Source organism: Gymnodraco acuticeps, unplaced genomic scaffold, assembly GCF_902827175.1.
Source record: "Gymnodraco acuticeps unplaced genomic scaffold, fGymAcu1.1, whole genome shotgun sequence".
Classification (NCBI taxonomy): domain Eukaryota; kingdom Metazoa; phylum Chordata; class Actinopteri; order Perciformes; family Bathydraconidae; genus Gymnodraco; species Gymnodraco acuticeps.
In genome coordinates, this window is record NW_022990023.1 from 4,260,743 (window position 1) to 4,274,990 (window position 14,248).

At 40.0% G+C, this 14,248-nt stretch overlaps 1 protein-coding gene across 4 annotated transcripts in view; it reads left to right on the plus strand.

The window, feature by feature from the left end:
• Window positions 1-12,786, plus strand: part of rhbdl1 (rhomboid, veinlet-like 1 (Drosophila)) — a 48,193-nt gene extending 35,407 nt beyond the window's left edge. For 2 of the 4 annotated variants that reach the window (XM_034214771.1, XM_034214769.1), the window contains exons 6-8: window positions 3,322-3,422; window positions 6,065-6,125; window positions 7,229-12,786. In XM_034214771.1, the coding sequence (XP_034070662.1) occupies window positions 3,322-3,422; window positions 6,065-6,125; window positions 7,229-7,500 (434 nt within the window). In that variant the 3' untranslated portion in view covers window positions 7,501-12,786. The remainder of the gene's footprint in view (window positions 1-3,321; window positions 3,423-6,064; window positions 6,126-7,228) is intronic. The other 2 variants (XR_004568767.1, XM_034214770.1) reach the window with 2 other exon arrangements.
• Window positions 12,787-14,248: the final 1,462 nt, after the last annotated feature.

Below are 14,248 nucleotides of genomic sequence, written 5' to 3' on the forward strand. Positions count from 1 at the left end.
CAGGTTTGATGACATCCAGTTTTTGATGTCCTGGAGGCAGTTGACAAGGGAGAGAGGTGGGAGCTGTGTGGACGGTTTGGTGCAGAAATAGAGCTGTGTGTCATCGGCATACGAGTGAAAGCTGAGACCATGTTGGCGGAGGATTTGACCAAGTGGGAGCATGTAGATGGTGAATAGGAGGGGTCCAAGCACAGAGCCTTGAGGTACACCTTGGTTAACTGGGGCCGGAGGGGAGCTGCAGTCACTGATGGTAACAAAGTGAGTCCTGTTATGGCACATTTTCAATGCAGTGGGGTAGCCCCGTTTAAGCGTCCTCGCTCAGGCAGACTCCGAGAGGGGGCTGCCTCGCTGACCGTCCGAGGCTGTGGCGCATTCCCATTACAGTTTAGGACCTGGGGTAGCAACGCAGTGTAGGCGGGGCAATCGGCTTCTTTTTTTTTTTCACATTTCGAGTTGTTCCGTCGAGCTCCCGCTGGATTTTATCATCCCCAATGAGATGTAGGAACGTCGTCACCTCCTCGGTCGACCACGGTGTGTGCTTTTCTTTTGACGTAGCCATTTTTGTAGCTCATCCGTTTACAAAAATGCTGTGTATAAAAATGCTGCAAGCTTGCTTCTAGATATATATGCGACGCTAGGGATGATCTCGCGCGCGATTTTGTGACGATTCTCTCTGACCAATCAGCAGTCGAGAGTGTTGACGTCACTAGTTCAGCCCTGGCCTGATAGAACCACGATTTTATGGGGCCGGAAAAAGAGGGAAAAAGTACCCGCAAGCCGGTGCTACGCTATATGGAAAGGCCACCAAAAACTGGCCTGGCCGCTTGAGGACGATTAAGGACGCTTAAACGGGGCTACCCGCTGCAGTGGAAATGTGCCATTAGAGAGGGAGGACTCGAACCAGGCAAGAGCTGTGTGACTGAGGCCAAGGTAGTCTGACAGGCGGCTGAGGAGGATGCTATGGGATATTGTGTCAAAGGCAGCAAAGAGGTCCAGGAGGATGATAATACTGATGAGGTCAGAATCAGATGCGATGAGGAGGTCATTAGTGATTTTAATGAGGGCAGTCTCAGTACTGTGATGAGGTCTGAAGCCAGACTGGAGGGGTTCGTAGAGCTCATGAAATGTCATGTGGTGTTGCAGTTGTGCAGCAACTGCTCTTTCCAAGATCTTGCTCAGGAATGGGAGATTTGAGATCGGCCGGTGGTTGGCATTTTGGCAGTTGCTTTTCATTTAAACACCACTCTACAGGAGCAATGACATAGAAACATTGTTGTTTTTCTTAACTTTGAGATCGCAAAACACAGCAAAGTGCAGAGAGCTTTAATGTGAGTCCATCAAAATCCAATCACGTTACACAACCCATCTCTAGTACACCTTGCTTCCATCAATTGCATTTTTGGATATAGTGTGGCAGTAATGATGTAAGTGTTCTTAATATTTATACATTACATTACATTGTACTTGTTAGACGCTTTTATCCAAAGCGACTTATATACTCAATACTGTGGGCAATCCCCACAGGACACAATGAAGTGTCTCAGGGACACAACGACATGCTGACTGCAGTGGGGTTTGAACCTGCACCACACGCCTAAAGTCTACTGCAGTTTTGACTTAAATACATATTTAACATCTTACTGTATATTCAACTTCTTTCCACATGTATGGATTACAATTAATCCTCTTCTAACTATTTTAACACATTTACAATAAAAATAATGTGTGAGGGTGATTCCTTGAAACTGAAAGAGCAGCAATGTGAACTGACACTGATAATGTAATATTCATACCTGATTAAATAAAGTAAAGTAAGCATCTCTAAAAAGTATAGAGCTTTCAAATGGCCTGCACTGGAATGAATGACCTCTCCTCGACATTATGCAAACAGGAAATGCTTTTAAAAGCAAAAAATCAGAAAAATAATATATTTTCATTTCCATATATAGTTTTCCATGGCCTCATTAGCTATTTATTGGAAGCTAGAGGCCAGTAATTATAGACTATTATGTATTTAGCTACAGCCTGAGGCATGTTTGTTTGTCTGAATTCAATACTGCATACTAATTCAATGCAGTACTTTCCTATTCTCATTGTCATATCATACTTATATAGCATTTAGTATGTAAATCCATTACTTTTATACTAACTAACTGGAAATTACACACAATATAGTATCATTAATTGACTTCTGTAAATTAAATGCTTATTTTGATGAATCAGATAAACACTTAGAGACCCTTCTCACAGCTACAGGTGTTTTCATGTGTTTCCTGATTAGCCGTCTTCTCAGGACTGTGTGGGCTGCTTGATTGACAGCTGCTTCTTCTACAGTTCACATCCTTATCACTGTTATTAGCCACCATAGTTTGGGGACATCTCATAAATGAATATACACCCAGCTGAATTGAAAACACCTGTTTAGGGACTGTAAGTGTTCAAACCAAAAACACCAGATAACTGCTTGAAAATCGTTTATGTTCATTTCATAACAAAATCAATTCATTTAACAAGGATGTTATATTTTAAGTGTGCAATCACTTTACAGTATAGCTGGTCGTAATGTTCACGACTTTGTCCCTGCTTCGACCAGCACTGTACTTTGAATGTTATATATTTTTAAGCGGCACATTTGGCTTCGGTGGTCCATCTCCACATATACCAGATTACATTTTGCTCAGGAATATATAAGACGAAGCATCTTTTAAGCACCTAAAAATGGGAATTGTCTCTCGAGCGAGGTTTGTCCGTGTCTTCATGGCCTCACTTTGATCAGAGTTCATTTTAAATTAAACTGAAGGAAAATCCAATTAGGAATTTCAGTTGTGTACCATTTCATATAATTAGTCTGCTTAACTGATTACATGGAGGAAAGGACTCAGACATGCTGTGCACATCATTGAACATGTGTGTGTGTCATGTATTCTAGATGTAAATTCAAAGGACATGTGAAGGTCAGATGATGTGGCGCAGTCCCCGGGAAGAGAGGGAGATTGTTACTCTGTGATTTTTAGAAAAATGCTCAGAGGAAGGTGACTTGTGCCGCTGCGTGATGAGTAATCTGACTCTGCCTTTGTTTTCACCCTCTGCTAAAATGCTGTCCTACGCTCTCTCTCTGTCTTCCTCACAACACACACACACACACACACACACACACACACACACACACACACACACACACACACACACACACACACACACACACACACACACACACACACACACACACACACACACACACACACACACACACATTGTTCTCCCTGCATTGCCTGCATCTACGCTCCTAATTCATTTCCCTCTCTGTGTGTTTCTCTGCAGGCTCGCTCACAGTGTCCATCACCGACATGCGAGCTCCGGTGGTGGGTGGGTCCGGAGGGGTCTACGCTCTGTGCTCGGCACATCTGGCCAACGTCGTCATGGTAACTGCCGTCATCATCGCCTCCATTGTTATGTCTAAAAGCTTCTTTTTTTCAATGGAGACGAAATGTCAGAGCCCTCTGAATGGTGTGAGACTGACACCACACTTTTACGTCTTAGTGCTCTGTTAAAAAAATATATAAAAATTGGTAATACACAATGTGACAACAACAACAACAAAATATGAGTTTGACATTTTATTTAACATATCTTTACTTTTTAACTTTATCTAATAGTGTTTTATTTTGTCGCTATCTTTACTTTTCCTGTTACAATATAAATGTCCATCTTTTGGATGACTAAAGGAATTCTGATTCTGATATCCAAAACGATTTTACATACAAATGTTCAAGCACTGCTAAAAAGCAGTATGGCAAGGCAAAGCAAGTTTATTTATATAGCACCTTTCAACACAAGGCAATTCAAGGTGCTTTTATATGAGCAACATACCTGTATTTTAACATACACACAACAAATAACACACATCCAATTTGGCTGCAAAATATATTTATTCTTTTCTTTTTTACAAAATATGTATTGTAGGTGTTGCCTGCTACAGAAGGATCACATCGATGTGATAAATGTTTTTACATTGCCCCAGCATCTTTTGGAAAAGCATAAATATTCCATGTGACCTCTTTGAACCTTGTTGATAAGTAGCTTACCCACCCCCCCTCACCACAACATGTTTATTACTCTCATACTGTATGTGTCAATGAATCTAAAGTAACTGGCATTTCAGACACTTGTATTAATTATTAACCCTGTTTTTATTTATGTCTACTGGGAAAAAAACAAGCCGTGGATTCCCTTGTTGCTTGTTTTATAGTATTTATTTATATGTGGGTTTCTGTCACATGGTCTACATGTGAAATGCCTTCCACATTCTCTCCAGCTCTCGAGGCGGTGTTACATCTGACGAATGACTTTAACTAATGTTCACTGTTGGTAGCCGAGACGGCAGCAGGGATAGAAATCAAAGAGCATCGACGGGCCAAAGCGGAGGAACTGTGACTGCGCACTCGTAGCAGCTAACAGACACCGTGTTGGGTCTGTTGCGCTTGATGCCTGTTTGTAGTTACTGAAATCCTTTAAGGCACGTCTTAGTTCTGCTCTGATGAGGGGTTTTTTTTCTAGTTTTTTGTTTTTGAAGAAAACCTCGTCAAGTCTCGACCCAGTAAATTCCCAGCCATCTCCCACCAAGCGTCATCATCCGCTCTGAAGTTTGTAGTGCCGCCTCGGACGTGACTCCCCAGAAGTCATGCGGCTCTCGCCAAAGTGTCAGAATCTATCTTGGAACTCTGTAGAGCACAAACTCAGCTTTTGGCACTGCACATACATCTGAAAGTCTTTCATTTTTTGAAGGAAAACTAGATCTTACTCGTAGTTTTTTATATATTTGTTTCCTCTGAACTGCCAGCCCTTTTTCTTTGACTCAATAAATGATTGCCTCACACACGTACGACTGATCACCTCAGCAGTTTTCCATTTCAATGTCAGCAGTGCGATAACAAGATGTATAACAGACAGAAAAGATTGGTTTTTGTTTGGTTTAAGATTAGCTATTTCTACACATTTGGGAGTGGAGGCACGATAGAGCAAAGTGCCTCCCATCAGAGAGCAGCACACACAGCTCTGCACTTCTGTGTTGACCTCTCCTCCACAATATCAATCATTTATTTGTGGAAATATTGTGTCATTGTAAATCCCTGCCACTCCTGGCTTGTTTTAAATGTATGGTCACGGCAGGTTTTATTTATATTCTCTTCAGTCTTTAATCTTGCATGCATTCCCCATTTCTGTTTGTGTGCTGTGAGAGAAGTGGAGAAACACTGGCCGGGGTAATACATCCACAACTTAAAGGGGAAGTTCCCCCAAATCAAAATATATATTTTGCTGACCTTGTTGTGAGCAATTTTCATGTAGGAACTATTTTCTCTTTACCAAACTAAAACTGAGGCACACTTCCCTCTGCGGGGTGATAACGTTTGCGGGTGTAGTTTGGCAGAACGAAAAAATGTTCCTAAATGGCCTGTGGATTATCTAGAGTAACTGGGTCATGATTTCTGAAATGGACATTGCCGTTGAGTTTCACAAATGAGCACCACAAGATGAATGCCATCTAGTTCCATTATATTCAAGAGAAGGTAGAAACTCTCCAACATTCGGGCAGTGCTCCCCACATTTCTGTATAAATAACACTGCAGGTTAGAGAACATTTTTTTTAATTCTGGGTCCCTTTAAGAAAAATGTGATTGGTACAGTTTTCCACCCTTTAGGAGTTGATGTGTTATTCTAACTCAGGATGCAATTGGTTTATTTCCCCCCAAAGAATCTCAACGGCTATTTATTGGCCTATATTCCCCCTGTGTTAAATAATCTAAGCTCTAATTAATGGAGCGCCACTGGGCTGGAACAAGTAAGTGGAGAGCTGTCAGGTGTGTAATCGCGTCTATGTGTTGTGTAAGTGTTTCCTCCTCTCTCGTGTGGATATAGATTGTTTTTCTTTCAGGTCTAAATATGTCCAGAGGATAGAAATTGAAGCGTTCCTTCTCAGGCTGATAATATACTCACGTATATATATATAAATTAATTTTGTTTGTGTCGTGATTGTTTACGCTGACGAGACACTTTTGTGTTGCAGAACTGGGCCGGGATGCGTTGTCCGTACAAGCTGCTCCGCATGATCCTGGCTCTAGTTTGCAGTAAGTTATCGAGATCGACACTCAAATCCCTCCTGTCCTCCTTTTCTGTTCCCATTGTTGCTATTTATGTTAATATAATAGCTCAATCATTGAATAGGGAGTGTGCATAACTTTTTATTTTCAGCATATTAAATGTTCACAGTTCATTAAGGACTATTTATTATCTGAGTGGGGTGAAAACGGCGATCAAAGCTGAGCAACAAACATGTAGTCAAGTTATCTTGGTTAATTGTTCATAGGGGCCCCATGCTTGGACATGTTGCTTTGTTTTCGAGCCGTTTGAGTCATACCACTTGTCCTTTTTTCTCCACACGAGGGCCGATACGCTGCCACTTTCATTAGTGAGCAATATGTTCCCTCCATCTGTGCCGAGCCTGCCGCCCCCGAACTGAGGAGCCGAGAGTCTCTGCAGCAATGTTGGATTCCTCCTCAGTGTTTTACAAACAGGCAATACAGCATTTTAAATAAACCGTGACACATGGCTCGTGTGAGAGACTGAATTAACATTAGTTCAAGTTTTATAATCAGTGTTGAGTAAATATTCAGTGCAAGAGATTCTCGGAGAGCAGCACCACAATTAAAACACTATAATTGTTTCAGTTTTTAGTCATAAACCCTGTGATATATGCTGTACGTGGTTCTACATATTAGCTATTTTCTAGTAAGATGCTGACAAATGAACTGTTATGAGGTGGGAAGGTACTGAAAGGGCCAAATAAACAAGAACAATAATATATATATTGTACAATTATTTTATGACGGAGATTTTTCATTTGTCAGTTGTACTCATTAAGGCAAATGGATTTTGTTATATTTGCATAGAGCCAGGCTAGCTGTTTCCCCCTGTTTCCAGTCTTTATGCTAAGCTAAGCTAACAACCTAATGGCTGTAACTTAATGTGTACTGTACAGAGATGATAATGGTCTCAATCCTCCTTTCTAACTCTTCACCATGAAGCTAAAAACGGCCAATTTCTCAAAAATCTAAACACAATTATTTCACTCCTTGATAGAAGAACATAGCTGTAGTCTGGTGTCATGTCCTCAAAGATACAACCGTAAACAAATACTGAGGCTATTCTGTCTCTCCTCTTCCCTCCACAGTGAGTTCGGAGGTGGGTCGTGCCGTCTGGCTCCGCTTCTCCCCCCCGCTGCCCTCATCGGGGCCCCAGCCCAGCTTCATGGCCCACCTGTCGGGGGCCATAGTGGGCATCAGCATGGGGCTGCTGATCCTGCGCAGCTACGAGGAGAGCCTGCAGAAACAGTGCTCCTGGTGGGTCATCGTCTTCTCCTTCATCACCTTCCTCCTCTTCGCCATCTTCTGGAACATCTTTGCCTATGAGCTGCTGGGGGTGCAGATCCCGCCTCCTCCCTGATGAAGGCCCCCCCCTCCCTCTCCACAGGTCCTAATCCACACACACACTGACTCAATTTTTTTTTTTAAATCCCTCTTGGACCATACTTAGCATTTCCTCTCAAGTTAGACCCCAATTATAAGAAATCATTCAAAACAAAACTAAATCTAAGAATCCTTTTTTACAGATACTTTGCAAATCAAAGAAATATGTCTCTTTTATTAAAGAGGGATTACAGTAGCAACAAGAACAGGTGAAAGTTCCTCAGATCCATTTCGAGGAGCGTTGTATCTTTTGATGTATACGTTTTGAAATCTCATCCACATTACCAGCACTAACCTTTCAGTGAGCATTTATCCGCCATGCTCTTTATTTCAGAGGCTTCTTGAAAAGCTGTTTCATCATTTGTTTCTTTGTGTGCATCTCTCATACATTGTTGACACGTGCCTGTGGTGAAAAGCAAAGGGAATAAAAGGGAGGCAAACAGTAGAGTGACAATGCTGGAGAAACACTAAGAGACATTTTTCTTTTATCACGCCTGAATCTGAGTCCTCGGGCTGTGCCAAAAGTCAGAGCTGCAGCTGCTTTAAATTAAGATTAAAGAAGAATTTCAGGAAAAGTTTATTTCTAGACTAGAGGGTAGCAATACAACAAAAAAATTCTGAAGAACCAAATGAAATATGATTGCTGTTGTGTTTTTGTGATTCCACAGCCCTGTTGTAACTCACCGGGTGACTGTGGCGTTTTCAAAATCGCTGATTGAAAAACAAAAAACAACTTACAAAACGTTTTTCTCAAATTGAGCTGCCAAGAAGGGTCTCCTGCCCAATTTGAAAACAAAATGCTTCGAGTGCAAATGGTTCTCCCAAAGCAGGAAGAATGAGAGGGTGATTTGAAACGCAAGATTTCAGGCACGTTTAATTCTGTCATCCTCAAGAAGACATCTTCCTTTTCACCTCATGGGATCTTTATAAATGAGAAGACATCCGTTTTTCTTTTACATTTTTTACATGGCATTATACCTACACTGTGGATACCGAGACATATTTCACACAACATAGACGTGAAGATGGGAAATGAAAGCGAACGCGTGACATGGAGAAAAAGAAAAAATGAAGCTCGCTAGAAAAAAGACGGATCAAGTTTCCTGGATGGTCATCGCTTCCCCGGGTGATCTCCGCCTGTTGTCGAACTAAACACCAACTTGCTAAGCGCACCGTGTAAAATATGCCATGTCATGCTCTGTGGCTCTCAGCGAGACAAGGACACACACACACACACACACACACACAGTTTCTCCTCTTTGTCTTTGAGAGCAGCCACCGCCTGATTCTGAAGGTCAACGTGGACAAACCGAAGAGAACACACACACACACACACACACACACACACACACACACACACTGGCCCCTGCCTGTTCTCGCTCTGACAGACTGGACTGGGGAGGGCGTGGATGTGTCATCACCTGACCTCTGACCTTTGCGTCCCAGAGGGCATTGGGATCTCTGTCGGGCCCGGTCTATACCTCAGTTTCTCATCCTTAGGGACTGTATACTTTTGTAAAGGAATGTACCTATAAAGAAAAGAAAAAAAGAGTGTTATTAAGCTGTCCCCATTTTTCTTTTTGATAGTGGATGTGTATATCGTATGTTCATAGTTCATAACCAAGAGTATATTTATTTGGTCTCATCTCCTCTTTGACGAGGAAGAGTTTCAAATGGTGCAAACTTATTGCTATGATTGTTGTTCTTCTGATTACTCCTGTCCTGTATGCTCCTCTGAAAAATAATCCACGAGGCAGAATCCCCACACAAGCTTGATTTTATAAATCTTTAGTGCTTTACAAAATAAGCCATAGAAAGAACTAATTGGAGAGGGTGAAAGAAAAAGATGTTGGATTGGTAGCTTTAATTTTGTTCGTGTGATCAAACATTTATCCTCATTTTGAAACCGGTGATGTGAAAGAAGACAAACTGTGCAGCCTGTAAAACAGATATTTTCATGTAGCGAGACACATTTTTACAACTTGTTCGTTAACTTGTTCGCAGCTTTAATTTGCGCGCACATCTCCTCTCCCCCCCTGCAGCAACTCTTCTTTTGCAAGTAACAAAATATGGACAGTGCTTCTGTCATATATTTCTCCTGAGTGATTCAAGCTTTTTGGAAAGCTGAGGCGAGGATAGCAATTAGATTTTCTCCTGCTACGTTCCATTTTTCAGCCTTCAATCAATAATTCATTTGAATGTCCACTGGCTGCATGAGGGTAAAAAATATTATGCATTTGCCAATTTTGATAGTCGGTCATAAATACATTCCTTTGCATTTGCTTCCACATGAAACTGTCAGTAGTGACAGAAGACTCGGCGCTAAATGAGGAATTCCATAGCCAGAAAAGCCCTGTTTCGGATGCATTAAAAGGAAAGGATAAGCTAATACGTAGTATTAAAGAATCCTTGATGGGAACTCCTGTGTATACTACGAAATACTTTTTGCTCAGGATAGCAAAGATGCATTGATGAATAATTTACACATACCCTGTTAGCCTATAATGAAGATAAAGAGGATGCCGGAGAAGAGGTTAATGTTCCTCTTTAACTGAAGATTCACAGGAACCCATAGGGCCTGTAAAAGGGGGCTAGTAAATGTTTTTCTTGTGCACATTAAATGTTAATATTACCTTTACTCGAAGTACATGCAGGACTAAAAACAGTGAGTTTGTGTCCCCCGAAACAGATACTAACCTGAGTTGTTCTCATACAAAGTGAGATGCAGAGTTTTGGATTCGCTATTATGTTATTTTCTGAAAAAGGCAGACAATATCCTCAACACAAGAAAAAATTAAGTGTGTGCATGTTAGAAAAACAGGTGGACAGGAAATGTTTTTAGGCTTTTTTAGCACTTTTCAACAACAAGGCAGTTCAAAAACATTAAAAGCATTAGAGCCACAGAAACACATCATGCAATTACATTTAAAAACAAAAATCCAAGAGTATACCAACAAAAACCAGCTCAAATAGAATATGAAAGGTATAAAATACAAGACGAAAAGTCACAGACCAGTTTAAAGAGTAGTTTTTTTACCTATCTGTAGGACAAGTCTCCTCAGCCACTCAGCTTTCAGCATCTTAAAGAAAGTCATAGAGGCCTGTCTCCCATCCTCTGGTTAACAGTATATGACGTTAAATGGTTAGTGAGGGACATCAGAAGGTGTCTTTATAAAACCAGCTGCTGCGTACGTGCTCTCCCATCATGCCGCACACCCCCCCCTGTCAGGATGATGCATGGCTGCGTGCGTAAACAGGATATCTTCCTTTAATAAGTGGACCTGACAGGCTGCATGATGTTAATTTAATCGCTGTCTTTTGATTGACACTTTTGTTTTCATCAGTACAAAGGGAAGGCGTGGTGAGGGATGGCATGAGCTGAATAGAAGCAGACTATCAATAACGTATGATAAATAATAAACAATGTGATCCATCACTTAAAGTAATAAGAGGTCAGACTGTTTGAGTCTCTTGGAGATCATGCATTGTGTTTGTGATGCAGCTAACCTTGCATACAACATAGCCTGATTTGAAACTAAAAACAATTAAATCCTTAGTTAAGACACCATGAAACCTAGGCAACAGGTTGTTTTTTGTACCTAAAAAATGCCTCATAGTGTTTGTGTTTTCATGACTGTATGCTCAAGGACCTCTTATGGTTGCAGTGATTCAGAGTTTTTGAGAAAGCTATTTGATTGACTGTTTAATACCCTCACTCACTGCTGACTCCTCTAAACCGGCCTGATGATTTGCAGAGTTAAAATCTTTGAGATCCCATTAGATTCAAGCTATTTTTGTTAGTGCTAGGTCTTCTGTTACCGCTCATCTTTGTCCTTTTTGTAAGTAAACAACTGCTTTAGTAGGAAAGCATTGAGTTCAATCTACTAGGCTGAAAACAAGTCTTTGATATTCTGTTGCAAACCTTTGTTTTGGTAAAAAAACACACTTAAAGGTTGGTCTCATTTTGAACCGTAGCATCTGCAGATCAATTGCATACCTCGTTAGAGTCCACACAAGTTGGCCTCAATATAAGTTAAATACATCTCTGTTCTGGATATTTGCCGCCATTTGGACTGTAAGGGAGCCTTGATGGACAATTGAGTGATTGAGATTCAACTGTTTATGATAAGGAGACACACTTACAGATCTGCTGAGTTATCATACATGAACCCTGGTTGATGTGACTGCACACAAAATACTGTTCATTTCTGTTTTCGTCCTAAAAATGCAGCATACTTGACATTTCTTTGCTTATTTTCTATTGCTGTATTTCATCAAACATGGGCTGTTTTGCACCTAATGTATACATGTTGCCATATTCTCTACTGCCATAAACATTCTTCGATGGTTTTTTACCTCCCTATGCCAATCCATTGTGCTGTTATGCCCAATGCCTTGTTATCGTATACACGCCCACATTTTAGCACCGGGCAGAAAGGCTGCTTTGCTGTGTTTCTCTCCATGATCATGCACAGAATGCATAAGAGCGATAAGCCGCAGTGCAAACAACTGAGAGGTTGTTAATATATCCTGTAGCTGCTCTGAACTGCTGCCAGGTTGCCTTTTCTTAGTCTTTATTGCTACTTAGATATACATGGGTAACTCACTGCAGGATTGTGCAACTAAATCAGTAGCAACAACCAATACATTTACTGAGGACGTTGAAATCTGAAATGCTGGTTTAGGCCCCGAAAAGCAGACTTTTGGCTGTAGTTCTCAAAGTGATCCGGCATCTATACATAAAATCAGTGTCAAAGGTTAGATTTTAATTTGAATATTAAAATAACAATATCAAAGATTTTCATTTAGATAAATATCGGGTAAATTGCTACCGCTAATAAAGGTCTAACAATGGTGATGATAACTTATCAAATCTCTTATTTTTGCGGTATTATGAAACACTGGGTGTCTGGTGACATTCCCGGGAAAAACACAAGTGGCAATCTTTGGGAAGTTAGATCCAAAAATACACTGCAATTACTGCTTATCGCCATATGTCCTGTCGAAGATAACGAAATCTTCAAGATTGTAATTTTAATTTAACAGAAACAACATAAACTGGCTGGGACATCACAAACTAAACATGCATCTGTGAATTTAAATGCTTGCAGGTTGTCATAGTTCAAGAACTGATACATTAGCAACTAGCAACATTAGCAACCAGCAACATTAGCAACTAGCAACATTAGCAACTAGCAACATTAGCAACATTAGCCACTAGCAACATTAGCAACTAGCAACATTAGCAACCAGCAACATTAGCAACTAGCAACCAGCAACATTAGCAACCAGCAACATTAGCAGCATTAGCAACATTAGCAACCAGCAACATTAGCAGCATTAGCAACATTAGATACTAGCAACATAAGCAACCAGCAACATTAGCAGCATTAGCAACATTAGCAACCAGCAGCATTAGCAACATTAGCAACCAGCAACATTAGCAGCATTAGCAACATTAGATACTAGCAACATAAGCAACCAGCAACATTAGCAACTAGCAACATTAGATGGTTTATGACCACTGATTTTATGTATCGCTGCTAGAAACACGCATAAAGAGTGTGTCTGTAAAGGCATTCAGGGTTTCCTTCTGGAGTGAGTGTATTATTCTGGTTTGTAACAGAGAACATCGTTGGTTTCCCAGTCTTTAGCTTTGGTACAGTTTTATTTTCATGTTCATTAAAAAGCCAGAGCCATTCAAAGAGGTCATGCAAGATCAGCAGGTGGTTTCGTAAAATGAGTTTCCCTCTGAAGGTTTAAAAAATAAAAGTCATATCTGTGCTGCTGTGGTAGTTGTTCATGAGCTGCTTACTTGTATTAATAAAAATGGTGCCAAGCTTAGAGGTTCAATCTCTCAGACCAGACAAGAGGTTGTTCCAACAACAGCGTTTACAAAAAGAAAAAGCAGAAGAAGCTATTTTATCTCGGTCAAGAGGAAACTAAAGGAAAAATTAAATGTACATGTGGATAATTTATATCAAAGTCCTCGTTAATTATTTCACAATCTATTGTACTTTTTAAATGTTCTGAACGGAACCATTTTATATTGTATATATATGAATATATTTTGTTTTATTTTGTACTGTTCATTGTACTTTGCTTTAATTTAGAAACAATATAAATAAAGAACAATACTGTGGCAACATCTAACTGCTGTATTTAGTGTTTTTCTCAAAGGGGTATCATTGAGCAACAATTAATAAAGGTTAACTTCAAATGTACTTGTTTCAGATTCCTCAAATGTATTTGAAGTCCTCGGATTGTAAACTAAATATTTTTGGGATTATTGGTTTGATAATGTGACCATGAATTGAGTGTGATGTGTACTTTGCAGAAGATTAATAGACAATATAATGAATTGATAAATAAATGATCAGTAAATAAAGTAATACTTTTAAAGCCCTGAACATCATCGTTATTCAGAAATAGTTTAGCTTAAAGCTGTATGAATTACAACATGATACTGTATTGCACTAAACAATAACTGATCTTAAAAAAGGGTCTTTTACCCAAAGGATTGGGAGGGTTACTTTCAAAATGTAACAATAAATGGTAACCTGTAAAAAATGTAATCACTAAAGTAATTTAGGCAATAAGACTGTTAAACACCTGAACAGTTGAAACAACATCCCTAATATTCATCTGGCTGCTACTTAAAACATATTTTAAAATTATTTATCTATTTACCTTTATATCCTATTTCAATAACTTGCATATACTCT